Source organism: Mustela putorius, unplaced genomic scaffold (genome assembly GCF_011764305.1).
Source record: "Mustela putorius furo isolate JIRA1106 unplaced genomic scaffold, ASM1176430v1.1 tig00003836_pilon_pilon_pilon, whole genome shotgun sequence".
Taxonomy (NCBI): domain Eukaryota; kingdom Metazoa; phylum Chordata; class Mammalia; order Carnivora; family Mustelidae; genus Mustela; species Mustela putorius.
Window position 1 is genome coordinate 26,572,395 of NW_025421989.1, and position 26,672 is coordinate 26,599,066.

The following is a 26,672-nucleotide window of genomic DNA, read 5'->3' on the forward strand; positions in this document are numbered from 1 at the left end:
CTCATTGTTGTTGGGGAAGTTCAGTCCCAGGTGGACTCAGTTATAACCCACATCATATTGTTGGATAAACAGAACAGAATCGAGATCTGAGGACTTGGTATATACCATTCAGACTCGCATGCTAAGGATTTTCTCCCAGGTACCAGCTATAGGAGACATGATTAACTCCGTAAAAGACTCAGCATACTTCCTATGATTAAAGTTGATGTCTAGAGGATACAGGAGACCCATTCAGGTGGGACATCTATATTGATACAAAGATGCTAGAAGATTTTCTGAAGGTAAAAGTAGTCAGCAAAGCGTAAGGCATGTGGAATTACTGGTGTAGTTTCCTTCCCTCCTTCAGGTGTCTACTGAGCATGGTCTCTATCAGAGAGGCTCCGTGAAAGAAAAGATTCAAAGTACCTGTCCTCATGGAGTCTGTTATTTCAGTCAATGTTATACGTTACTGCTTATGAAACTTTCAGGAAAGAGGGCTGTGAGATTTTTTTTTTTATGAACCTTTGAGATGTGGAAGATACCAACATTTTCATCTAGCCACAAGGTCTACAAAACCAAAGGTGGGACTCAGCACTTCACAGCCCAATGGAGTCCATTCAATCGCTTCCAGTTAACATCTTAAACTGAGTTGTTTTCATGATTATATCATCAATTATTCATTACTGACTATTCCTTCATTGTGGTTCCAGAGCTTAATGAGACTGGGCTAATGTGACCTTTGGAACCATCAAACTGTGGAGGAGAAAGCCCAGCAGAGAAGACTGACCTCTGGGTTATCTTTGTGTACTAAAGCCTTTTGAAAAGTCACAGCACCAGGCTTTTGGCAGCCATTTCGCAAATTTAATTACCCACAGATATTCACCAGCATCCTCAAAGATTGACAGCTGAAATTAGAAAGCTGATTCTGTTACATCCACTCCCTATTATCAATGGTACTAAACAGTAAAGTAAAAAAAGGGTTTAATATTGTTTGTCCTTTATCCTGAAAAGATTGATGGCTCAGTAAGAATTCTCAAGGGTGATCTGAAGATCCATTTTCATTCCTCTGGAAAATTGTTAAGTACAATTTTTATTTCCAAGTCAATATTCATAAAATCAGAGAATGTCAGGGCTGGAAGTGACATGCGGTATTGTGTGATTCAGCCTCCTTAGATGACGGATGGAGAAACTGAGGCCCAGAGACTATAAGTGATTCACCTGTGGTCTAATAGCTAGTTGAGGGGCACCTCACTGGCTGATCTCAGGGCTCTTGAGTTTGAGCCCACATTAGGTGTAGTCATTACTAAATAAATAAAACTTAAAAAAAATTGCTGGTTGATAGCAAGGCTAAAATTAGACTTCAAGTCTTCCTTTAAAAACAAAAAAGATTTTATTTATTTATTTGTCAGAGAGAGAGAGTGAGCAAGCAAGCAGACAAGCAGGTAGAGCCAGAGAGAGAGAAGTAGGCTCCCTGTGGAACAAAGAACCTGATGTGGGACTCGATCCCAGGACCCTGGGATCATGACCTGAGCTAAAGGTAGCAGCTTAACTGACTGAGCCACCCAGGTATCCCAGCTTCAAGTCTTCTGATGACTGCTCTATCTACTCATTTTGTAGAGCGTATACCTCTATCAATCTTAACCAGTGCTTAAATGGAATGCCAGAAGACCACCATCATTCCTAGAAGAGTGAGGTGTCAGGAATGAGCCCTAGGGGACTATTTCTAAGTTAGGTATCATAATCCAGTGTTCTTTATTATAAGAACCCATCTCAGTCTCAGAAAATGTATCCACTGCAAAGCAGCCAGCACAGATACTTAGCATAGTGGTCACTATTAAACCTGAGACATTGCTAACTGCTCCTTCCTCTCTATAAACACAGGTACTGAAATAGTGAGCAAGAATTCAAAGGAATAAATAAACTCACCCAAACTTGAATCAGAGCAACTCCTGGCACAAATAATAGGGAGCTAGAGCAAGAACAAGGGCAAGATATGCTTTAAATGGGGGGTGGGGGGTGGATTTGGAATCTGAAAAACTGCCCAGAAAGTAGTAATCAAGGCACTATGGTACAGAGGAAGGTGGTGTCAAAACTTAGATGCTACTGGAAGTAGGGAGCATGGGTGCTTACACTTAGATCAAGCTTCACCAGTTTAATCGAGAATAGAGCAGCAGGATACAAGAAGACACAAACACCAAAAGACACATCTAGGCAGACGGCCACAATTCCTTGCAAAATGTCAAATACTGGTACCAGGAGAGCCATAGGAATGGTAGCCATAGAAGATAGTAGAGTCAGGTCATCAATGGGTCATTTTGGCAAGAGATACCATAACAGTAATAAGAAATGTTGCCTGGAGCAACTGCTGGCTTCAGTCAAGGAGGTTTTATACTGCATTTGGCTAAGCAGGAATCACCAGGGAGTTGTGAGCAGCTCACATGCAGTAGGTGGCTGCAGAAACACGCCTGTGATTGAGGGCAGAGAGAAGGGCAGATCAAAGTCATTTAAGCAATATAGACAACGTCCCAAATGACCTGCAGGAAAAGAGAGACGCTCCCATGGACCTGAGCTGCTTCCTGAGCATGGCATGTAAAAGAGGTGAACAGTTAGCACGTTCCCCAATATCCATTTTTTGCTGTCCTGTGAAGTGCATCAGAGAAACTGAGACAGGGAACCTGTTGGAATCGCTTCCTGGTGGTCCAGTCAGCAGGCTGATTACTGGGTTTCTGTAGTGACCATCTCCTGGTTTTTTAGCCACAGCGGGGTCTTTGAAAGAGGAAAGGACCAGCTTGTGTGAAGCCCAAAGCCTTCCTAAGGACCAGCTGGCAGAAACAGAAGATCAAACCCTTCAGCCGGTATTAGAGAAAAGTAGTAGGAGACCCATCTTCCGGCCAGAACTAACATAAGTAGAACCAGCTATGACCTCAATTGATTTCTCCTTCTCTCACCAATGGGAGATGGCAAGGAGCCTTTCCTTTCTTCATGAGTGAGCCGAGACTACAGACAATGCTAACAAATTTAATAACCAATATTTGGGCCATCCCAGTTACAACTTCCCAAGGAAGATGTAACAGAACTGGAAGAGAGCCAGGGAAAAGCAGATAAGATGATCAAGGGGAAAACTTCTCTTTTATTCAAGGACAGACTAAGAACCTAAAAAGGATTAGAATGTCTCAGACTGGGAAGATGAAAGTGAAGAGGTGTTGTAAGGGATTGTGAGATCGACTTGGGATAAATACCGTTGTCATCACTGAATTCCGCAGTACTTACTGGGGGCCACCCCTTGAGGTTCCAAAACGTACAGTGAAGAGAAACTGCAGTATACCTTTGTTTCTTTACCCAGAAATGAGCAGATTCATGGAACTCATTCTTCCGAGGACAAGGTTGAAGAGGAAAATGGACAAAGTAAGACACCACTAGACAAACTCCACGTCAACTGATTTATGATGGATTATTAAGATACGGTCAGGATGTATCCTAATTTTTTAAAATGAAAACTATTAGGTTAACTGATGAATAGTCGCTGGTATCTGTATGTGGGACAGGGTTCTGGGCTAGTTGCCCTGCTGGTCTGACCCAGTGTGCTATTTCTTATGCTCTTATTATGTCATCTACGCGGGAACATGCTGCATGCAAGGTTGGGATTCCTAAATTCTTTTGACAGTCCAGAACACAGAAGAATAATTTTCTAACTCATTAAGAAAGCAAGAGAGTCCCAGCTCTTGGCTCCGTTCGGTTTGCCCATATGGGAGTATGCAACATAAAAAGGTGAAAGAAATCCTAACAGAATGCAGCAGCTGGTTAAAGGCTATTATATTGAAATTTTCATGAGTTTGACAGTAGGCCAAAAAAACTACAAAATGGCAGAGAGTGGAAAAGGCAGTTGTAACAGGTTGAACATTGTTGGTGATTATTTTTTCAGGGGCAATGAAAGTTGTAATCAAATAACCTGAAAGAGATGCTGGCAGGAATAAGAGAGCCCCAAGGGAGAGAGAATATGAAAACTGTAACAATGATGAATGCTATGAACTAATAAACTAGACAAACATGTAGTTTGAAGTATCAAAATCAAGATTCTTAGCATCATATGAAAAGCTGGTGTCAGGATGCAGGCATAAACACCGCCTGATTTGTAAGCTAGAGCAGAAGATGCCAGTAATGACTTACAACCTCAGGCACGAGTGCACAACTCAACAGCTAACTGGAACGGGGTTACTGGTGTGGAAACCTCTGCTTATTTAGGTGATCAGTTTATTCCAGCACTGAAAAGGAAAAATTATTAAGTATTAAAAAAAAAAGATTCCGGGGGCGCCTGGGTGGCTCAGTGGGTTAAAGTCTCTGCCTTTGGCTCAGGTCATGATCTCAGGGTCCTGGGATCGAGCCCCACATTGGGTTTTCTGCTCTGCGGGAGGCCTGCTTCTTCCTCTGTCTCTGCCTGCCTTTCTGCCTACTTGTGATCTCTGTCTGTCAAAAAAAATAAATAAAATCTATTAAAAAAAAAAAGATTCCAGGTGTGGGGGGTACCTGGGTGGCACAAGAGGTTAAGAGTCCGACTCCTGGTTTCAGCTCAAATCTGATTGCAGGGTCGTGTGACTGAGCCTGGAGTCAGGCTCTACGATCAGTGTGGAGTCAACTTGGGTTTCTCCCTCCCTCTCCCACTGCCCCTTCCTGTCCATGCACAGACGCATGCTCTTTCTCTCTAAAATAAATGAAAAAATCTTAAAAAAAAAAATCAAGAGAAGACATCTTGCTTTGTGCCTGGAAATGTGTGCTTAAAACTCATAAATGCAAGTTGAGATAAGGTAACAAAGAGGAAGGACAAGGTGGGGACTGGTTGAAGTAATGTCATTATTAACTTATTAGTATTGTGATTTGTGGAAAGGTAAGACATCTTGAATTACACATGGTGTTAGCCAGTGCATGAAGTCTACTGAACTTTGTCCATCAAAGTAGTTGTTTATGAAAAGAATCTTTCAGACAACAGTAATGTGTAATAATAAATTACAAATGACACTAGTCATCTATTTGTTGATGATGTTTATTTTCTGAACATGTATTCTCCCTACACTAGTTTAACATTTTAGAGGTATATTTAAGAAATTATATAATCTCTAATTTCAAATAGATTTTAATTTTCAGAGATAAGGGACATCCAGAAAGCTTCAGAGGTATTTCTCAGCAGTTATATAATTCCTCGTTCCTAGAAAGTGATCCTTTCAGAGGGTTTAAGGTCTCCAGATTCCCCTTTCTACTGACTTTTTTTTGTCTATTGCTCTGTCTCCTACCAGTAAATCAGGCAGAATGATAGTTCTAAATTAAACATCAAGATTTGAGCATTTTAAATGGTTACCTGGAGAAACTAGAGCAGGCTGAGGGAGCATATCTGCAGTTAATCAAACAGTGGAAAAATAAAAACAGAATTCGTATGTTTTTTTAAAAAATAAGAATTTATATTATGTTAATGATTGCAATAAAGAATTTTAAAAAATAAAGAGAAGCTTCTGGAAGAAAAGCTGAGATTTTAAGTTTCTGGATTGGGGCAAGACCAATCAATGAGTCCTACTTGAAGCCCTTAGAGATCACCAAATCCAACTTCTTATTTTATGAATGAGACACGAAGGTCTGCAAAGGCTAAGTGACTTGCCCAAGGCCACATCACCAACTCATGACAGAGCCAGGACCAGAACTTAAGTTTTCTTGTTTCCCGTTCTGTGCCCTTATTGATATTGCCACCATGATCTTCAAGTCAGCAAAGGAGCACTGGACAAAGAGAGGGTAGCTGCTCTCTGATTCCACCAAGGAGCATCAAGAGACTAGTTCTGGGGGCAGTGTGGGGGGATTTACAGGTTTTCTTTAATGTGTCTCCTCTTTAATTTTGGACTGAATTTATGTTCATCACCACAGAGCAATGATCTGGGGTCTTTTGTAGTGGGTGTAACATCAGGGAGAAGATGAATATTTAGGGAAAGAACATTGGCAGGGTGGGGGCAGGGGGAACACTAGGAATCCCTGTGAGATACTTCATAAGCCCCAAACAGGAATAGTCTGCAGAATAACGGCTTGAAGAAGCCGTGGGTTTTCAGGTCATCCTCCAACCTCGGCTACAAAAGAAGAATCTTTGCTTAGTAAAGACCATCTCTTCATCTATCAGAAAGGACCTGGATAAAGTGACAGCTTTATAAACAGGCTAAAGAAGGAGTAGTTCCCTAACACCTTAGTGATGAAAATTTGTGAAAATCGAGACACTGGAGATGACTGGGAGGAGCTTAAATTAAGTGTTTTGCAAACTATACAGTGGATGTAAAGCCATACAAGGCGTGTCTAAATCAATTTACTGTTTAATAACCCAGGTGATTTAAAATAGGTATTAAAATATGTAGAGTGACTGAATAACTACACAGAATAAAAAAACTACAATACAATTTAAAAAGAAGAACAATAAAAAGCAGGATCGAAGCAGATTGAAGAAGAATGCTTAAAGGTAATTTTGCTGGTAATTTTAGCATGAGTTGACTAGCCATCCTTCTTCAGGGAATAAAGAATTAGGTATTGTAGCCCAGGTTAACGTCTCATTTCAGAAATACATTGATTTGTGAATATGCAGATTAGCCACAATCAATGCTCCTTTCGGAATGTGATACCTTGTCTGGAAAAATTTAATAAGACAAAGTCTTCCTAAAGGATGTGTTTCTCCTTGAAGAGCCCAAAGCATTCCTTTTCCCTCATTCTTCTGGGTTAACACAATTGAGGCATGCAATCTAATTTCTGCAGAACTGTAATAATGAAGATCTAGGATTGCCGATATTGCTTTAGACCTGAACTTTGAAGAACTGATGGGCAGCGGAAGTACAGAGAGTGACTCGATAAAACATGCGAGGCAGGAACAATGGGAACATGGCGAAGTATTTTTAGTCAGACTCCGGGCAGAAGCAGGTTCAAAGACTTTAGTTGGTACTGAAGATTATTTCATGAAGCCGATGAAATTAAATTGTTGAGACGGCGGATTCAAAGTGAAATTGAAGTTGAACTCTATTGCACAATCAATGGGAAACTGTTAAGGTCTCCTCATGACTCCATATCCTCCCTCCTCTCCTTTCCACATCGACGCCATGTATCATAATTTGTATTTCACACAGCAGCCTGCAGATGGTGCTTCTAAGCACCTGTATTCCTGTGACTGACATAAATGGCCCCAGAAAACAGTATCATTCTGTTGTCATTATGTGAAAAACGCTGAGTGCTCTGTACAGAGAATGAACACCTCAGCTCCACACATCTGGGCCCGCCGCAGACTGCCTTTTGGGGACATGAACTATCTATTCACCTAAAACATTTTGTGTACATTGAGCTGAAAAAGCATCCATCTTTGCCGAAAAAGAAACGTGGGCAAACCCCCAAATAAATGAAACTGTCCTTACGTACTCACTCCCACTACCAATAATATTATCTGCAGCTCTTTGTTCGATTGTGGAAAATCCACACCACCCCGATCACAAAACACGACACATGCGCTGCGTCAAACAGGTTTTCCTAAAGGCAGCTCCCCATTGCATCAGCACATTTTCCGGGGTAATTTTAGCATGAGTTGACTAGCCACGCTTACTGGGGGAATAAAGAACTGGGTATTGTAGGCCAGGTGAACGCCACATTTCAGAAATACATTCATTTGTGAATGTGCAGATTAGCCACAATAAATGCTCCTTTAGGAATGTGATGCTGCAGACTTACTTGATATAGTAGGGCACTTTGTTTGGTGAGATGGCTCTCTCCCAGGGACCCTGGACAGAAGCTGAAAGAGAGAAAAAAAGAGGCAAGGAGGTCAATTTCACCACAAACAGGAAAGACAACATTAATCTCCAGAATTACAATTTTACACTGATACTGGTCTGTTTGCTCAGTTGCCCATGAAGACAGGACGGATTAACCTGCTGTTCTGAAGTTTCTGTCCTAATCTAAGTGAAATTGAACTCATTCAGGCACAAAGATAAATGCAAAGGAAAAAAAAAACCATTTCACCGCTAAACCTATAGAACAGATAAGAAATGGAGTGAGGCGACTGACGTGTGCTCTCTTATGTGTCTCCACTGGGTGCTTTTCTTATAACACTTCCTGTTGCTGCTTCTCAATATCTTTTACTATTTGATTGACTGGGTTTTATTAGTTTAGCAGCTGAAACATCCCTACGTGACAGAGTTACATTCTAAGTTAGTGAAGTTAAAGCACTACACTTATCATTCTGATGGTCTTGTTTGCGTCTTTGGTTTAAACAGAATCCAGTCTCATCGACCAAAAATACATTTAATTGATGCCACAAAATGTCAGCTGACCAGCATGATCTTATTGGAAAAAACCAACCAAAATCGAGAGAGTGGCACCCGATAGCAGAGTATAAAAAAACTTTTGTTGTGACAAGTGATGAATCCTATAGGTGAAATTAAATTGCACATACTGGGAATTTGTTTTATAACGACTATATTATGTATTAATCAAATCAATCATCTTTAAATTGTATTTTAAATGCTTACATTGTCTGGGTTTTTCCTTTCCCAGAGATGAGCTCTAATAACACCTTTCCTATACTGTTTAATCTTATGTTTTTTTTTTTCTTTCTTCAAAACAAAATAATCATGTTAGGATGCACTATGCTATTTCCTCAGCAATGAAATCTTCCTCCTGAAAAGAGTTTTTATGAAACTGGAGTTTTAAGAGGCAAAGAATATCACTGGAATACAAATACAAGAAGCATGCTTATTAACATCTAGCAATTTTATGTGTATGTCCATTTTTCCCTGAATTTTCATCCTGCTTATAATTTGCAGCCCAGCTGATGCTGACCATCATTTCCTACTATGAAAAGCTTCCTTCTAAATTAGTCTCACAGTAAATTCACTCCACAGTATATTGAGATGTAAGAAAACGTCAAAGCTAATATATCCTTGACTACACTGTATAATATGAAAGAACAGCTTCTAATAAAAGTTAACTTCACCCACTGCCAGACAATTTAAGGGTAATGAAACTACAGATTCTTTGTTTTATACAGAGTAATAGAGGAATCGAATCACCCAACCTTTAACCAGACATGCTGCTTTGTACCTTGGTGATGTATCATTTAAAAGATAGAGGACATGGATTTGTATTTAGCTGCTAATTAGGCCTTTTCATTTTGGCAGACAGATTTTTAATACGGGGAAAAAAGAGACATTTATCTGCTGTTTTGAAGTAGACCCTTGCATTCGGTGTTCTTCTTCTATTCCTACCCTCTCTGCCTTTCTCATTATCTGCCCTACGTATTCTTTGGTCTCTTTTCCTTTGCTAGGATACAGCCCTCTCACCCTGATAAGGCAATAAAGGTAGATCTGATTTGAGAACTTAGGCTGAACTTTGTGACCTAGCTGGGCAGAGTCGGTTGTTTCAGAAACCTAAGAACCCTACCCAAACCCTTTCTAGGAGGAAACAATGCAGGGAGTCAGAAATCCTAGCTCCTGCCTGCTCAGCACACCCCTCCCCCTCTTAAAACCATAGGCTTGCAGAAGGAAGAAGAGAGTTTCCGAGAGCGTCTGGTCCAGCTCTCACCAGCTATATTGCCAAGTCTATGAATGTCTAAACTGAGAAACTGCTATTCTTTTCTTAGAGGGTGTCAGTGGGCTGAACCCCACTCTTTTTTAAAAGATTTTATTTATTTGACAGACAGAGATCACAAGTAGGCAGAGAGGCAGGGAGAGGGTTGGGGGGGAACAGTCTCCCCGCTGAGCAGAGAGCCCGATGCGGGGCTCGATCCCAGGACCCAGAGATCATGACCCGAGCCGAAGGCAGAGGCTTAACCCACTGAGCCACCCAGGTGCCCCGAACCCCACTCTTTCTGTCATTATTCCTTTCCAGTTCTTTATCAGTTTAATGGTTCAGAAATCATTTCTGATTTGGAGGATGCTGGGGATATCTTCTGATAGCAGAGGAGTCCATTTGAATTTCCTATAATATACTTAGGTATCTGTCAGAGAGAAGTGTGCTTGGAGAGGTCTAGGGGCTGCCTAGTTGGCTCAATGTGTGGGGAGGCTGACTGAATGGAGCAACCTTGAAGCAGAAAATCTAGCAAGAGAGGAAAAGCAGTGGTGCCCAACTGAGCTAATGGCCACAACTACATTGAATGTCTACAGTTGACTTTGTACTGTTGAGCATTAAAAAGGAAAAAGAATCCAATAAAATGCCAGAGGAGTACTCAGAATATGCTTAAACTAAATAGTTGAAGAGATTTTGAAAGACTATTCTAAAAAATTCTCAGTGCCAGATCAACATGAAAATTTAAGTGTTTGTAACTACAGGTCTCAAGTGTGAATTTTCCTTACAGAGTATATGGACTGTTTATAAAAATTGTTGAATTCTTGGTTTTTAAAAATCAGACAAGTCTTTTTTCTTTGTGTGTAGCTATCAAGTGAACCCAGTGGTGAAGGTCAGTGAATTTTCTGTGCTGGAAGATGTTTGTTCCCCTTTGACTCAGTCTGCAAACGCACCTAAGCAACTTAGGTTTCATCATTTGAAACCCTAACATTTTATACTAACAAATGTCCTCAATGAAAAAAAAAGGCAACTAGCAATGGCCTTTCCCCCATTCCTCCCCTGCCCCACCCCGACCCCCACCACAAACACACTGGAACTACTTGCTTTGGAAATAGCACTCAATCCAAGGAAGGTTCTACTGTGATTAGATTCAGTGCGCCTTCTCAAGAGATTATTAAAAGGTTGTCGGCAATTTCACTTGCGGCTGCCGGAGGACTCTGGGCTTGCATGTATTCAAAAGTTGATCAAATATACTGTAACTCTTGTGTGTCCCAGAATTACCATTTCATTTCTTGTAGGGGTGCTGACACCAACAACAGCTGTTTCTTGTCTTGGTGTACCTGTAAGTTCGTCATCATTCACCAAGCTAGCCTACATAATAGACACACACATCTTTTATGCCTGGCATGTCCATTTTTAGTAGCCCATCAAGTGCAGATTTATTGGCAAGTAGCTTTTATATGACACTGTGCTATCCTTTGGTATTTTCTTATACAGATGTTTCTCTAACCACTACATGTAAATCCAATGCAGCTTTGTGATTCAGATCCTTGAGTGTAAAAAACCATGCATTATCGAATGGTACCAGCACCAGGGGTGGTTGTCTATTGAATTTAAATAGCAAAGTGCACTTGAGTTTATTCATTCCAAAACCAACCTCTAAGTTTCCCCTCGCATTACAGATGTGCTATGTTATTAAGAGCAAGAAAGGGTAGCAGTTCTATCTTCAAATGCTTTTCTTCCCTCGAGGTGACAGCATTCAATATTGTGCCCAAGGTGGTTTTGAAAATCACAGAGGCCATACTATGTGGGCGAAGTTCTTATTTCAACCATTTTTTAATGCACTACGAACAGAGTGTGCCAAGTGATGCACCCTGGTGTTAAGCCATATTTTAATCGACATGGGGGCCTAACCAGAAAATTAAAAAAGAATACTAATGGTATTTAAACTGTGCCAAAAGAGCACTCTCTGGAATTCAGATCCAAATACATTCATTCATCTTTCTACTTTTCTTCTATTTAGTAGACTTGGTGTTTGATAATGTAATTTGGTCAAAAAAACTGGGGGCAGGGGCTCCTGGGTGGCTCAGTTGATAAGCGGCTGCCTTCGGCTCAGGTCATGATCCCAGGGTCCTGGGATCGAGCACCACATTGGGCTCCCTGCTCTGTGGGAAGCCTGCTTCTCCCTCTCCCATTCCCACTGCTTGTGTTCTTTCTCTCACTGCCTCTCTCTCTGTCAAGTAAATAAGTAAAATTAAAAAAAAAAAACTGGGGGCAGATTATAAAAATAAATAATATAGCATTCATTGGAGATGGAATAGTAACCTCACCTATGGGGTTAACAGAAAGGTGTAAGGGAGAATTACTAGCCACAGGCCCTCAGCTTTTTGGAAAAAGGCCAATTCCAGTAATGGTTTTATGGGTACATTCTAATAAGGGGACTCCACAGCAATATTTCTCCATCTTTCTTTTCTAAACCCCCCAAGTTCCCCTGCTAAGTATCTTTTTAGATATTTTTCCCTTATCTTGCCCCCCTTGTCCCCGATGAAATTTTGATATCACAAATATACTGTGTATCTGTTGATGTACTGTGCGTATCTGTGCTTTACATAAAAAGAGTAAGATTTCTCATCTCCCAGGAACCAATTTTTGTCCTTATGGGGCCAATACCGTTCCCACTGAGAATACTTGATCTAGAAGGGGTGGTGGAGGCAGGGGAGACAAAGAGAAACCTCTTCTGTGCCTGCAACATGACCTCAAGCATGACACCCATCATGACCCTTGCGGTATTATTATTTTCATTTTGCAGATGATCCAACAGTTACACATGGAATAGTGTGCTAAGGTTCTAAGTCAGTAAGTATTAGATCTCAATATCGGTTTATTACTCAAGTCAGATGACTCAGGAAATGGATAAAACAAACATGCTGTGACTACTGTATGCTCCTTAGTGTAATCCTTCCAAACACCCAATGTGGTTCCGCAATTCCATTATTATACATGCAGAACTGGTCAGGCAACCAACTCAGTTCATGGCAGCTAGTAAAGGGCACATCCAGGATTATAACCAAGTCAAGTCTAGTCTCTGTGCTTTATTTCATCCTGCATGGTATGTAGCAGGCATCTCCAAGTATTTGCTAAACAACTGAGTGAACAAATTCATCTTAAAAAGAACATGATGTCTTCAAGTTCTTTACCCTCTCATAGCTAAATTTACCCTCTACGTGATTTCCACCAAATGATTTCCCAGGGGTTACTGGAACAACTACGCTGATCCTGGAAGGCCTCTTTGGTATTCCCCATAGCTCTAGTGATGATTAGAAAGAGCTTCCTTTTGCCCTCCTGTCCTCTTTCTGCCATCTTTCCATGCTGCCATAATGGTTCACATGAATGTCCCTGCAGATGCTCTCAAGAACATTAACCATGCTGAAGAGAGAAGCAAACGCCAGGCTCTTATTAGGCCGTGTTCCAAAGTCATCACCTAGTTTCTCACTGTGATGATGAAGTATGGTTGCATTGGTTAATCTGAAATCTCTGATAATCACAGACCTGAGAAAATGGCTATGAACCTCAGGGTCAGGTGACAAGTGTAGAGTGATCAGCCCTAGATCTGATGTACTATTCAAAAATCTAGAAAAATGCTGGAATTATCTGCTCCTGCCCCACCAGTTTGGTTTTATTGTCCTGAAAACCTCAGCTGCCATCAGGACCATGAAGAAACAAGATGAAAACACACAGGAGGGAAAATCCTGGGATTCTTTTTCAAGGGATGCACAAATAAAAGCCTCAGAGAGAAAGAGAGAGAGAAAGAAAAGAAAGAAAGGAAGGAAGGAAGGAAGGAAGGAAGGAAGGAAGAGAAAGAGCAAGATTGCTTTTATTCTGGTCAAAATCTGTCTCCCTGTAATCTGTCATCTCCAAGATTGGTCCTATTCTAGATATCTAAATTAAATAATCTGATCAGTTGAGAGAAACTAATTTCAATAGACCTGAGACCTATTTTCATCTGAAAGATGAAAACAGACCATAGTTCTTAAACAAACAAAGCAATACCTACCACCACTTCACTCAGTATTGGATACATTTTTACAGAGCACCTACTATGCACTAGGCATTTGGCAAAGTGCTGGCCCTAGTGCACCCATTAAAACCCAGTTCCTACTACTTTGCATTTTAGTTTCTGGGGATATTCTTCAATGAACACATCTAATATTCTAGCATTAAAATCAACCAACTGCTATCTACTGAACATACATTATGTGCTCAGCTCTGCATTTTTAAAATTTTTATTTATTTTATATTTGCAGGCAGGGGTGGAGTAGGGTGGCGTATGGTAGAGCAAGAGGTCCTGACATGCCCCATGCCCTCAGGACATTATTATTTAAATAAGATCGGGTTTTAGAAGAACATGTATTCTAATGGAAGTGAAGCAGTTAGAGTCCCAGCCAGAAACAGATGGCACATTCTTATCAGCTAAGTTGAGGAGAATTTAGTAAAAGGGCTGGTTTGTGCAAACAAAGAGGTTTGTGCAAGGTGTAGGGAAATCACAAGGGGTAACAGTAAAAACAAGGAACTATTAGCATCCCTAGATTGGAAGGACAAGGACAGAGAGCCTTTATTGGAATAGAGTGGGGGAGGGGAAGGAGAAAGCAGGAGAAATAAAGGGAGAAGAGAGGGGTTAAGAGGGAGAGAGAAAAGAGAAAGAGAAAAAAAAGAGAGGATAACGGCCAGAGTTGTAGTAACCAGAAGAACGGAAGCCATCTTGGCCACAGTGCCCCAGAAGCAAACATGAAGTAGTTTGAGTTATAATTCAAGTAAGCTCTGGTACAGGAGCTAGAAGTAAGGCAAGGAAAGGAGCCAACTTGATAAGGGAGGCAGTGCAGCTTTAGGTACCTGGGGCCCACCACAGATGGGGATTTCAGGATAGAAGTCACTTCAGAGTGATTCCCCCTCTACTCACCTCTTGGGGGGGTGGAGGAACCGGCATATTTATTTACTATTGCTTGAGGGCTACTCCTGGAGTATGGAGGGTGGTTGGGTTGGGTCATTAACTCTCTGGCCTGCCCCTTGTGAGCTGGTGAGCAAGGCCTCTGGCCAGAGAAAGCCTTGAAGGCCTAGTCACAGGTGTGTGTAGTTGAAAGCTGAGAAAGAGAGGGCCAGAGACTGTGCCCAAGCACACCGAATTCCAGAAGGTATACAGGAAAGGCCTTGACAACTTAGGCTACAAAAGATATGAACTAAGAATGACGGAAAAGAAAGATGTACGAAATCTGAGTTACTGAAGGATGTGTAGTCACCATTCCTGTGTATCTCTGGATTGCTTTGTGAGAACCTTATACACCTTTACTTTGTGTAAGCCACTGTTAATTCGTGTTTTCTGTTACCTGAAGTCAACCTTGCTTCTGACTAAATTACTCTCACCCATCCAGACCATCTACGGATGCTCACATCATTCTTGGTTCACATTGTCAATGACTGAAGAGCATTCCATTAATGGCTGTACCATGATTTATTGAAGAAACACCCTCATTGGGAAAATGTAGATTGTTTTCAGTTTTTCACTGTTTTAAGTCAGGCTGCAATGAACCTCTCTGTAGATAAATCTCTGTACACAGTTTTGCCAATTTTCTTAAGCAAAATTCCTAGAAATATATTTATTTCATTGAAGGCTATGAACACTTTAAAGGCATTTTATACAAATTACATTCCTGCCAGCAGGAGTCTTTCTTTATTGATCCAGGAAGAAAGGAAAAAATCCATTTTCTGCTGGTCAATGGTATTTAGTTGGTATAATTCTTAAGGCACATTAGATATACTGCCTGATACAGATTATTTGAGAACATGCTTCTCATTCTCCTTCTTTCCATGAGAGATTGTAAACTTTCTGAGTTCAGAGAGGCACTCAGCACATCGGTTTTCTGTCTCAAAGCCCAACCCAGCATCTTGAGAGGTGTGCGGATCAAGCCGAAAGTGTCTAGAACATAGATTCAGAAGAAATCGATTTGAGTTCCAACTCCACCATTACTCCCTGATGTTAAGCAAGTTTTGTTTTATCCCTGAGCCTTATTTATTTTATATGAAAAATAGGAATAATGATATCTCCCTTGCTGAAAGGCTTTCAGGATAAAATGAGAAAATGGATATGAAATTGCTTTGCAAAATGTTAATCACCATACAAATAATGTTTGTAATCACATACCTATGGGATGTTGTCTGAATGTTGGTAATTCTAGAATCAATCTCTCTGCCTCAGCTAAGCAGCAATTGTCTTCAGCTCTTGCATCCATTCCTAACTACTAATAATGTGCCATATTCAAGATAAAGTGTAGCACAGAGAAATGTCTTTGAACCCGAACTGCTTGGGCTTACAGTATATTGTACTCTATCTTTGCCTAGACCAATGGCTTCTGCTCAATAGGTCCTTCATTCTCAGGTAGACCATTTGTCCAATATTCATCAACAGGAATGATGAATGGATGAGTCCATATTTGATACAATGGGAAAGAGAGGGCCAGAGACTGTTTTACAATCAAAGGACTGTGATGATGTAAAGATAAGAATACTGTTCTTGTGCTATTATGTATAATGGATTGGAGGTAGGAGGGTGGAGTTTAGCAGGTAGTTCCCAAGTGAATTTGGTATCCACTTAGAGTGAGAAGTCACACATGACTCTGTACTTCTATGATTCAGTTACTAAGCAACTGGGAATTTGGCAGAAAAAAATAAGCTGGAAGGTAAATTTCAGATAAATTTCATACTTAGGTTAAAATATTTGGAAGGCGGGTCTTTTCACTGAAACTCAGGTGAAAGGACAGGATCGTGAGTACTAGGTGGCAGCTGAAGCTATAAGCCTAGCTGGACTCCTGCAGGAAAGGAGGCTGTTAAAAGAAAAGTGTACCCTGGGAAGTGGTCTGTAATCGGGATGCCAGTAAACAAAAAAACCCTCCAAAGAAAAACAATACGGAAACTAGAATAAAGTAGGGTGAAACATGAGAAACAGAGCCAGATGGTGAGCCATTATGAGTACCAATGGGTTCCAGTGGACTAAGGTATAGAAGAGGAAGATCTATTTGGTCACAAGACCACTGGTGATCTCAAAGGGGCAATTTCGCAAGAGCAGTGAAGGCCGAACCAGATACAGAAGTTGAAACAGCTGGTAGATAGAAGGAAGTAGCAGGATTAGGTCCTAACCAAGATTATGAGAAGTTGTGTGTGAAAGAAGAACATACAGGGACAGGGGGAACATCTGATGGCTGGTCATCCCTCTCTCTCATTCTGTAAACCAGCCCACTCAATTCATGTATTTATGGAATTTGCTTAGTGTCTTCTCTAAAATATTCCATTACACACAAAAAAACTTATTTCCACCTTTTTTTTTTTTTTTTAGTTCCTGTGGTCATACTCAAGATTACAGTACAGTGCTGAAGTTTTCAAGTAGTTATCAATGCTGAATATATGTGTATGTATCTCTCATTTTTCCCTATTGTGATGGCTTTCTGTATAATTTGTATTTTCTTGTGAGGGGATGCGTCTTGTTCTGGTAGCAAGAGTAGGTTTTCCGTCGATTGCCTGAATGGCCGAGTTAAATTGAACACTTTTCAAAAACATTAAATTAAAATAAGAATAGTTCTTTATATGTCTGTATCATATATCAAAAGTAAAGACTCAATGAAAACTTTAAGATCACTTACTAAACTTTCAAAGATGGGCAGGTTTTCCATAAAGATTTCACCAGCAGAGACAGATGGGCTACATTCCAGAGGGGAAGGTCACAAGAGTGATGAATGAGACCTCTAATGTCTGCCCTAGCTGTGAAAATCTTTATGGCTAACTAAAATTCCTCACGAATAACAACCTGTAAATATTATATGAGCTGTCAGGCGAAGAGCACCGAGCTCTGGGACTATCGCACATGGTGAACAGAATACCACCCCATGGGATTTGTCAGTAGACTGCCAAGGCATTTAGCATATCAGGCTTCCATTTAATCTGGGAAGTCAAGAGTTCATACTAAACTACTCACCAATGTGACTGAGCTACAGAGATATAAACATTTCCAAGTGCTGCTGGGTGCATAGTCCCGCAAAATCTCATAACCAATATTTGGAAGCATTGCTTATGAAATAAAATCTCCTTCAAACTGACTTACACAAAACCCCAAGAACCTCATTGTCATTATTGGGATAGTTAGAAAGAAATACACCTTCTAAGGCCAGCGATCAGAGGAGAGGTGTCTGTATAAATAAAGCCGTGACTGACTTATGCTCATGGAATGCCTGACTAATTCTGAACGGAACTGACTGACAGTATTACCATAGCACTTTCCTCCAGGTAAAGGTGGCTATAGTCTTTAGGCCATCTGGGTTTAGCCAGTTACTAACAAGTCAGTGCAATATTGCCAGGTGCCTTTAGTGTCTCTCCAGATGTGCTTTTAAAAGATGGCAGGCAGTCAACAGCATTTGCTGAATGCTCTCTGTGTGAACAGTATTGTATTAGGCACCAGGGAAATTTCAAGGAATGTAAAATTTGAAACCTAAGCCAGTAGGGAGAAACTCCAATATTAAAAACCAAATGACTATAGATGGGATGCATACCCATTTAGAAAGAGAGTGAGAAAGAGCTAAGTGTAGGACAAAAATTAAAGCAAAAAGAAGGTGGGGGAGATTACATTTTGATCCCAATACCTTTCTTCACGTGAAACAACAAAACATCTATAACTGAGCCATAGCTTCCTGGCAAACAGTACCATTCCCAGCCCCATGACCTTGGGCTTGGCCATGTGACTTCCTTTGGCCAATGGGGCTTTAGCAGACATGATAGGAACAGAGGCTTGTACTCTAGTGCCCTGGCAATCTGCCAGGAACACATGCCCCAGGTGGCCTCTGATTCTTCACCGTGGGCCTTGAAGTCTAACATATTTAGAAACAACCTGAATGAAACTAGCAGCTTAGAGCCAAACCCAGCCAACCTCCAACCTATAACCTGCAAACAGAGCTTCCCAAACTTTATCTAGATCATCCGAACTACAGTTGGCTTGTAGACCTAAACACGTGAGAACAGAAACTTTCTATTCTCATATAGGAGGAAGGGAGGAAGAGGGCGAGCGTGAGAAAGAGGAGGGTAGGCAGAGAGAGAGAGGGGTCAAAAAACATGAAAGGGGTGAAAGAAAAGAAAAATACTCCCAAGCAGCAGTCTCCCAGATTTGTTACTTGCCACATTCTCTGCTGTCATCCAAGGATCAATGGGGATTACCCACTTTCATCTTTGTAGTTGAGACTTGCGGGTTGCCACTTTCTAATTCCTAGAACCCTTTCTCTGAAGCTGATCATCTGTAATGATTACAAGTGTAAACTTGAATGTGTCATTAAACTTCCCCAGTCTGTTTTCTATTCTGAGAGATGGTCTTACTCCTTATTTTACAGGGCTGCTATGAAGACATAGGCTAAAGCATGGAAAATGCTTCCTCAGTGTTAAGAGAACAAAGTGCGCCATATTTTTTGTATTCCTATTCCTACCCCCACTATCATCATCATCATCATTCATGTGGTGAGTCATTGGGATATTTCATTAACTAACTTACTGCCAGTGTGAAGAATCCTAGGGAAACCAGCCAAATGATACTCTATGATTCTAGAGTTAAAGTGACTGGTACACAATGAGCACAGACATAGGCAAAGACTCCAGTAAACAATTCCTCTTTCTCCTTCTGCCACCATTTCCTGTCTCTTCAAAAAATTATGCAGTTTTCAGAGTAGTTAAACATGAGAGGAGACATTTCTTTCTTTTGGCATTCTGATGCTGGTGGCAACTATGAGAGTCAATGGTGTTTGACCATTTTATATGAATATTGCTTAGGAATTCAAAACAAACAGCTAAGTATTTTCAGAAAGACTTAGAACAAGACATTTACATTTCAATGTCTATTTTTTAGTTCTGATTTTTAAATTAAATTTCACATGACCAAAGTTACTATCTTTTTTTTTATATTTAAATTAGTGTGGCTTTTTCACAGGAGAGGAATGATTTGACCTCTTTAAGACCGAAGCCTTGTTGTACTTTATTTTTCCCTAAGATAGCAAGGGTTCTGGCGAGTTTTTGTGTTGGGCTCCAGAAATACCAGAAGATTTGGTTCAAAACTTTTCCTCTTCCCTTGTAACCTTTAATAGATATATCTGCTCCAGACCTCCTGGACCAAGGCATTTGAATCAGTCTCTTTCCCTTGATAGCTGGCCTAGATTAAGTTCTACAATACAAACTCTCACTTTTTACCTTTTGAGAATAAATCCCTTTGTCCTTAACTCACATTGCAAATGAGCTCATTCCATTCCTTTTCTAATTTTTTTTCCTAGACATTTCCTGCTCAGATTTTCTCTTTCCAAGTCAAATTGTCCCCATGTTGACTAATCCTTCAATTATTCTCTCTCGTCTGCCTATTTCTAGCTCATTAAAACATTAGCACTCTCTAAAACCTATATTTATATTCATTATACATACATAAGAAATCCCTTTTCTGGACAAAAGGGCTATAAGGAGGCTACATGTAAAATTGGAAAGGGGGATATTCATCAAATCAGAATATATCCTGTGAACCTTGCTAAGTGAAAGAAATCAAGGGCCAAACTATGAGAAGCCTTCTTTGCTCAATTCCTCTCAAATGAAATTACTCTCTACCTTGGATTTGTACATAGCCTCAGAGACAATGTGCATTCATACTAGTTGTGATATATTTTGTAAGAGATATATACTTGGTCTTTGTCTGCAGTTGCTGACTCACAGTTCCCAAGACTCTTGGAATTTTCTGGGTGAAGAGTGATAAAGGTGAGTTTTATTATGTTCATGAAGCGACTTTTGGAAGGGCAAGATGGAACCTTGTCACCAGAGATATAACCTGTCTTTAGAGGGTTAGAACTTCCAGTTTCCATCCCTTCCCCAGACCTGGGGTGGCTGGAGAGGAGGGAAGCTGGGGTTGAATCCAATAGCCAAAGATTCAGTCCATCATTAGTATGCAATGAAGCCTCCATAAAAACTCAAAAGGCCAGGGTCTGGAGAGCTTTTGTGTTGGTGAACACATGGAAGTGTGTGTGTGTGGGGGGAGTGGTGTTCCTAGAGAGGTCATGGCAGCTGCGCACCCTCTCACATACCTCGCCCCATGAATCTTTTTCATTTGGATGTTCCTGAGTTCTATCCCTTTATCATAAACCTGTGATCTTGGATGTAAAATGTTTCTCTGAATTCTGGGAACAGCTCTAGCAAATTAATCAAACCTGAGGAGGAACATCTGGTTTATAGCCAGTGGGTCAGAAGAAGTACCGGAAACAATCTGGATTTGTGACTGTGTGTGAAGTCCAAGGAGGAGGTTGTGGAAACCTCCCATCTATAGTTGGCTGGTGAGAAGCACTGGTAAAAGCCAGGCTTACGACTGTCATCTGAAGTGTGTAGGGTGGGGGGGGGCAGTCTTATAGGTCTTTACCCTTAACCTGTGTGATCTGATGCTATCTATAGGTGAATGGGGTCAGAACTGAGTTGAACCTGCTGGTATGTGAGAATTCCTTGGTACTGTGTGGGAAGCACTCCCCTCCATGGAAATTGGACTCAGGAGCCTCAGTTACTAGTCTATAAAGAATATCTCATTTCTCTTCCTGTGGAATTAATTTCCTCCTTCCACTCTACTCTTACCATTCCTATTTATCACAACCATAGGTCATGTTTTTGTTGTTGTTGTTGTTATTTAAATAAGTCTTTCTCTTCTGTTTAGAATTTGAGCATCCCCAAGCCAGAATTCAGTCTTTCTCATCTTCCTATTCCAAATGCTTAGTGTTTGTTAATAAATATAGGAAGGAAGGCTACAGCCATAGTAAATCGGATTGGGTCACTTCTTAGCTCAGAACCCTCCTATGTCTTCCCTTCTTAGGAAGAAATTTCAAAGGTTTTGAACAACAGTTAACAAGACCTGACTTGGCCTGGCTCTTGGTTGTTCACTGACCTCCTTACCCTTCACCATCTTACTTCCTCAGATTCAGTCCTACTGAACTCCTTGTTGTTTCCCAAACCCCACTAAGCTTACTCCGTATCTCAGGGTCTTTGACATTTACTGTTTCCTCTACCTGGAACCCTCTGTATCTGCCTGGCTTGTTCTCTCACTTCTCTACTCAGATGACACCCACATGACCACCCCATTTTAAAAAGTTCCCTTCCCCTATCACCTCTAGCCTGCTTTATTCTTCTCTGTCAAAGTTATTATGACCTGACTGCCTTCTCCTATTACAATTGAAGCTCTCTGAGAGAGGACTTTTCTTTCATTGGCTGCAGTTTCCCCAGTATTTAGAACAGAGTCTGACCTATACTGGTCATTGAATGGACTAGTTGAATGACAGAATGAATCAAGTCTTAGCTGGATGAAAATATAGTGATGGTCATAATTTTTCCAAGACATTAGACTAGGCACTAGACTCTGTTATTTCCTATTGTATTAGAGAGGGAATAATCTTCAGCATGCCCAGTTAGTCATTCAGTCAAGGCATATCCTGTACTTATCTCTAAGATGTTGGATGAGTGACATTAAAAAGAAAAAAGGAATGCATGCCCTTTACCCTTTTGGTGCTCACACTCCAACCCATTTTCTTTTATGATCTATTTTATCGACTGTCCTTCGTTCTAACTCTTGTCTGTTATTGGTATGTGTGCTGCTGGACATAAGGTATAAGGCAAGAGGCTGACGTAATCTCATGCTGTCCTCAAAGTCCTTACTCATTAACGGAGGTCACAGGGTCAGATGTCTTAAATAATGATCATCACTACATACAGTGGACAAAATCATCAACCTCATAATAAAAGCAAGAGTACATCTAATCACCCAGTGATAAGAATGAGCCCATTACAATGCCTTTTCCTCAGATGCTTTGAAATGCCTGTCAGTTACATTGTCTTCTCACAGATGGGGTTCCCCAGGTAACAGACTCTGAGACAATGTTTAAAGAGCAGGGTATTTAGGAAGGTATGCCCTTGTGATCAACACCTATGGAGGAGAGAAGAAGGAAGCAGGAATGGTGACCAAGAGAAGTCAAGCTAGGATGCAGGCCCAGTGACAGTCTCAGTGAATCCCACTGTAGCTCCTGAAGTAGAATGTTAGAATTCTCCTGCATTAGGCCAAAATGGCCAGGTCTTTATCCTCCTGCAACCATTGGGAGCTACCCTTTGAAGGGGTGTGAGCTTGGGGGAGTCAGCTGAAGCAAGTCCCCAAAGGACAGATAGCTGAAAGTTGTCTGTTGAGGACACTCCTCTTCACTGCATGGGACCGGGGAGTTGTAAAAAAGTAGGGTCAAAGGACTCCTCATGCACAGGCCATTCTACTTAAGTGTTCCATGTGACCCAACTACCATGGCTACACATCGTCCAGGAGTCAGGTATACAGAAGTGCTTCTCAGCCAGGGACAATTTTGACTTCTAAAAGAAGGCATCCAGAGACATTTCTGGTAGTCACAACTGGGAGGGAGGGTACTACTGGCATGGAGTGGGGGAAGGTCAGGGGCGTTGTTAAATATCCTATAGCACACAGCACAGTCTTCTCAAAAAAGAACTGTCTAGTCACTCAGTCAAGAAAGCCTGGTTTCAATATAAACAGATTGTATATACATGACCCAATCAGATGCTCTTTCTTGGAGAGTTTGATTGCAACATATAGAGAAATTTAGATGGTCGAAAGTAGGAACGTTAAAAAAAAGTTAGAGGGCTAAAGAAGAAAACGGAAGTCACAAGGCAGTTGAAACTATAAGGACAAGGTGGAGAGGTGATGGGAGAGGGAAACTATGATACTCTGGTAGTTTGAGTCTACAGCAGTAAAGCACATCAGGAGAGAAGCAAACATGCTTCATAGAGATTGCCATTCCCCATCATCCCTTATGTTTCCAGGGGTCCCCCTCATCACCTAAGTCTATCCCCATTCCTTACAGTTCAAAGGACACAAAGCTCATCTGCAGTAGACTGAAATCAAGAAGACTATTACTGTTGATATCTAAAAGTATATTTAGGGGCGCCTGGGTGGCCCAGTGGGTTAAAGCCTCTGCCTTCGGCTTGGGTCATGATCCCAGGGTCCTGCGATCGAGCTCCACATTGGGCTCTCTGCTCAGCAGGGAGCCTGCTTCCCCCTCTCTCTGTCTCTCTACCTGCTTGTGATCGCTCTCTGTCAAATAAATAAATAAAATATTTTTAAAAAGTATATTTAAAAATTCAAGAGAATTATTTTTCTAGAGAGGGACAAGGGAGAGATAGAGAGAGAGGGAGATAATCTTAAGTAGGCTCCATGCTCAGCATGGAACCCGACCCAGGGCTTGATCTCAGGATCTGAGATCATGACCTGAGCCAAGATCAAGGGTCAGATGCTTAACTGACTGAGGCACCCAGGCACCCCTCAAGAAAATGGTTTTTATTTTAATTTATTTTATTTTTTAAAGATTCCATTCATTTATTTGAGACAGAGAGAGTGAGTGAGCAAGCATGTGCTGGGCTGGGGCAGAGGGATAGGGGGAGGGAGAAGCAGGCTTCTCACTGAGCAGGGAGCCCAGTGCAGGGTTTGATCCCAGGACTCCGGGATCATGACCTGAGTTGAAGGTAAATGCTCAACCGACCGAGCCACCTAGGCTCCCCAAGAGAATGGTTTTTAAATTAGCAACAGTTTATGTAAGTCTACAAAAGAACAAAATGCCTTTATTCTCACCTCAAAGTTCTCACCAGAAAGTATTTTGTAATCCCAAGCTGGTTGTGTTCTGAAAATGGAAAACATCCAAATGGAAAAACTAAAGTAATGATTTTTGCCCACAGGGATGTGATTCCACCATTTCTGTTGTGCAAAGCTTTGTATTTTGGGACAGATGACAAAATGTTACCTTAGGCCAAACTCACAAATGCCTTCATTTTCTGGAGAGTGTAAAAATATACCTTTCAGAGCCAGCATTCCGCTAAAATAGTGCCCATGTATCATGACACTGGCTCAGCGCTGTGGTGCTGCTCAGTGTCCTAGGTCCCCTTGAGGCCCAGAGAAATCCATCACGATGAGGAAAACAAGAAAGAAACAACCATTTGTTTAGTTTCTGCCATGTCACCAGACTAATCTCCAGGAAGGTATGTGGCGGAACAGTGGTTGTGATCAAGCTGAATGTCACTATTGGCCTCCACCGTCAGATTATGCATGAGGTAGCACAGTAGTTTCATCCAGTCTGGGAGATGTTAATGCTGTTGGTGTTCCCCTTAGAACTCTTTCCCTGCTGAGGAACCCATCCCCAGCTGCCATGAGTGTTGATTGCTACGCGTCCATTGGCCTCAGCTTCAGAGAACCTTCCTCAGTGAAATGGGAACTGTTGTCCCCTGCTCCCCAGAAATCCACAGCCAATGCCTGACTGACAGGGGGAAACAAAGACTCAGCTCCCTTCCTTCAAAATGAGGCCAACTCTGTGGCACGCTGTGTGTTCCAGAGTGCCCTAGAGGGGTCAGGCCAACGTTCGTCTCTACTGCCTTTCTTAGCTTGACTCCATCACCAGCATAATCCCCACCACATCCTCCCTCTCTCTCACTCCACTTTACCCATGAGCTGCTGTTGAGGCAAATTACTTGTACAAGAATCTATTTCCATGAAACATGACTTAAGGCTGTGGTGACCAACCATCCCTATACATTCAGCACTGAGATTTCCCAAGGTGTAGGAATCTCACTGTTTGAACCAAGAACATCCCAGACAGACACACCAGGACCAGTGGTCATCCTAACTCAAGGAAGATATATATTTGGATCTTGAGCTTTGTCTCCATGACTTTGGGTAATCGGAATAATACTGATTTGGTGGCGTGCTGGTAAACCAGCTATACACACACACACACACACACACACACACCAAAAAGAAAACAAGTCTTGATTTGCCATATTTGCCAATTTTGGTGGGGTTTGTAGTCACACTATGGCTGATTTCAAGCTACCAAAGGTCACTTTAACAACCAGCTCACAATTGCTATGTATTTAACAACTGGCTCTTCCACGCCAGTACAAGCCAGCTCCAGTATACAAATTCCCATAGAAGAAACAGAGAACTTTCCAAAGCTTTCTCATATGTCCAAATAAATGGATACAGAGGGCAGAAGATGCAAAACTTTGTTACTGAGTTTACTCTGAAGCAAATGAATTTAGGTCTTTGTAAAGAATATAAATTTGAGCTCAATGAGAAATGGCCACAGAAATTGGTTTTGAGAAAAGAGTTTAATTATTATCACTGTGACTGCTTCTTGTGGGCCTCTGGAAGGCTACCTTTGAACTTATGGAGCTGTTACCAGCATCCCTGGTAAGTTACAAGGCATTTGTCTCAAATTCCCAACACTTGCGACAGCATGTGACTGCTGAAGAAATTGGCCCAAATTATTTTGCCCTGAGATTTTTCCCTGATAAGGAAGCTTTAGGTTGAAAATCATCTCACAATGTAGCTGCAAGCTTCTCCCTGACTTATCACAATGGCTTCCTTAAGACTCTTTGAAGCTTTAAATTATTGGCCTACTTGTATTTCAAATTCATCCATCCCCTGAGGACAATGGTAGAATAGATTGGAGCACTGTTAAGCGAAATGTCAGCAATTATTAGATGTGCTTAAAGTTTTTCCCCCCATCTTCTTTATTAAGTGCGTGAGTGGGAGGATGCTGTGGGGTGTGGGGATACAGGGATGAAGGTTTGGTAATTCTCAAAATGGAAACAAATTTTTAGTCCGATGTAGGAAGGGAAAACTGTAAAGGCTTGGATTGTTTTAAGGAGATAAAGAGTTAACCAGGGATTTGATTAAGGCACTTAAGAGGATAAAGCCTGCAGGAAACAACTGATCAATTCTTTCTTTTTACAGTGTCTCATAATCTGAGAACAAGAAGATCACTCAATGAGACTCACAGCTTTTAAATTCAGAACAAACAGTAAAAAGAAAATTTGTCCTAGAGTTCCATAGCCATCAACAGAGAGTAAGACTATAAGAGGTCAGTGGGTCAAAAGCTAGAGAATAAAAATCCTATAATTGTTCTTTTCCTTTATCAAATTAATATACATTTATTATTAAAAAACTTCAAAAGTTAAAAAAAATGCAATAGCTCTTTGCATTCTGATGGTTTTCCAGTCTT

The 26,672-nt window shown here is 41.1% G+C and overlaps 1 protein-coding gene across 5 annotated transcripts in view; it reads right to left on the reverse strand.

Annotated features, from left to right (window-relative positions):
* Window positions 1-26,672, reverse strand: part of DMD (dystrophin) — a 2,119,021-nt gene that overhangs the window by 199,172 nt on the left and 1,893,177 nt on the right. For all 5 annotated transcript variants that reach the window (XM_045089435.1, XM_045089434.1, XM_045089436.1 and 2 more), the window contains one exon: window positions 7,708-7,768. In XM_045089435.1, the coding sequence (XP_044945370.1) occupies window positions 7,708-7,768 (61 nt within the window). The remainder of the gene's footprint in view (window positions 1-7,707; window positions 7,769-26,672) is intronic.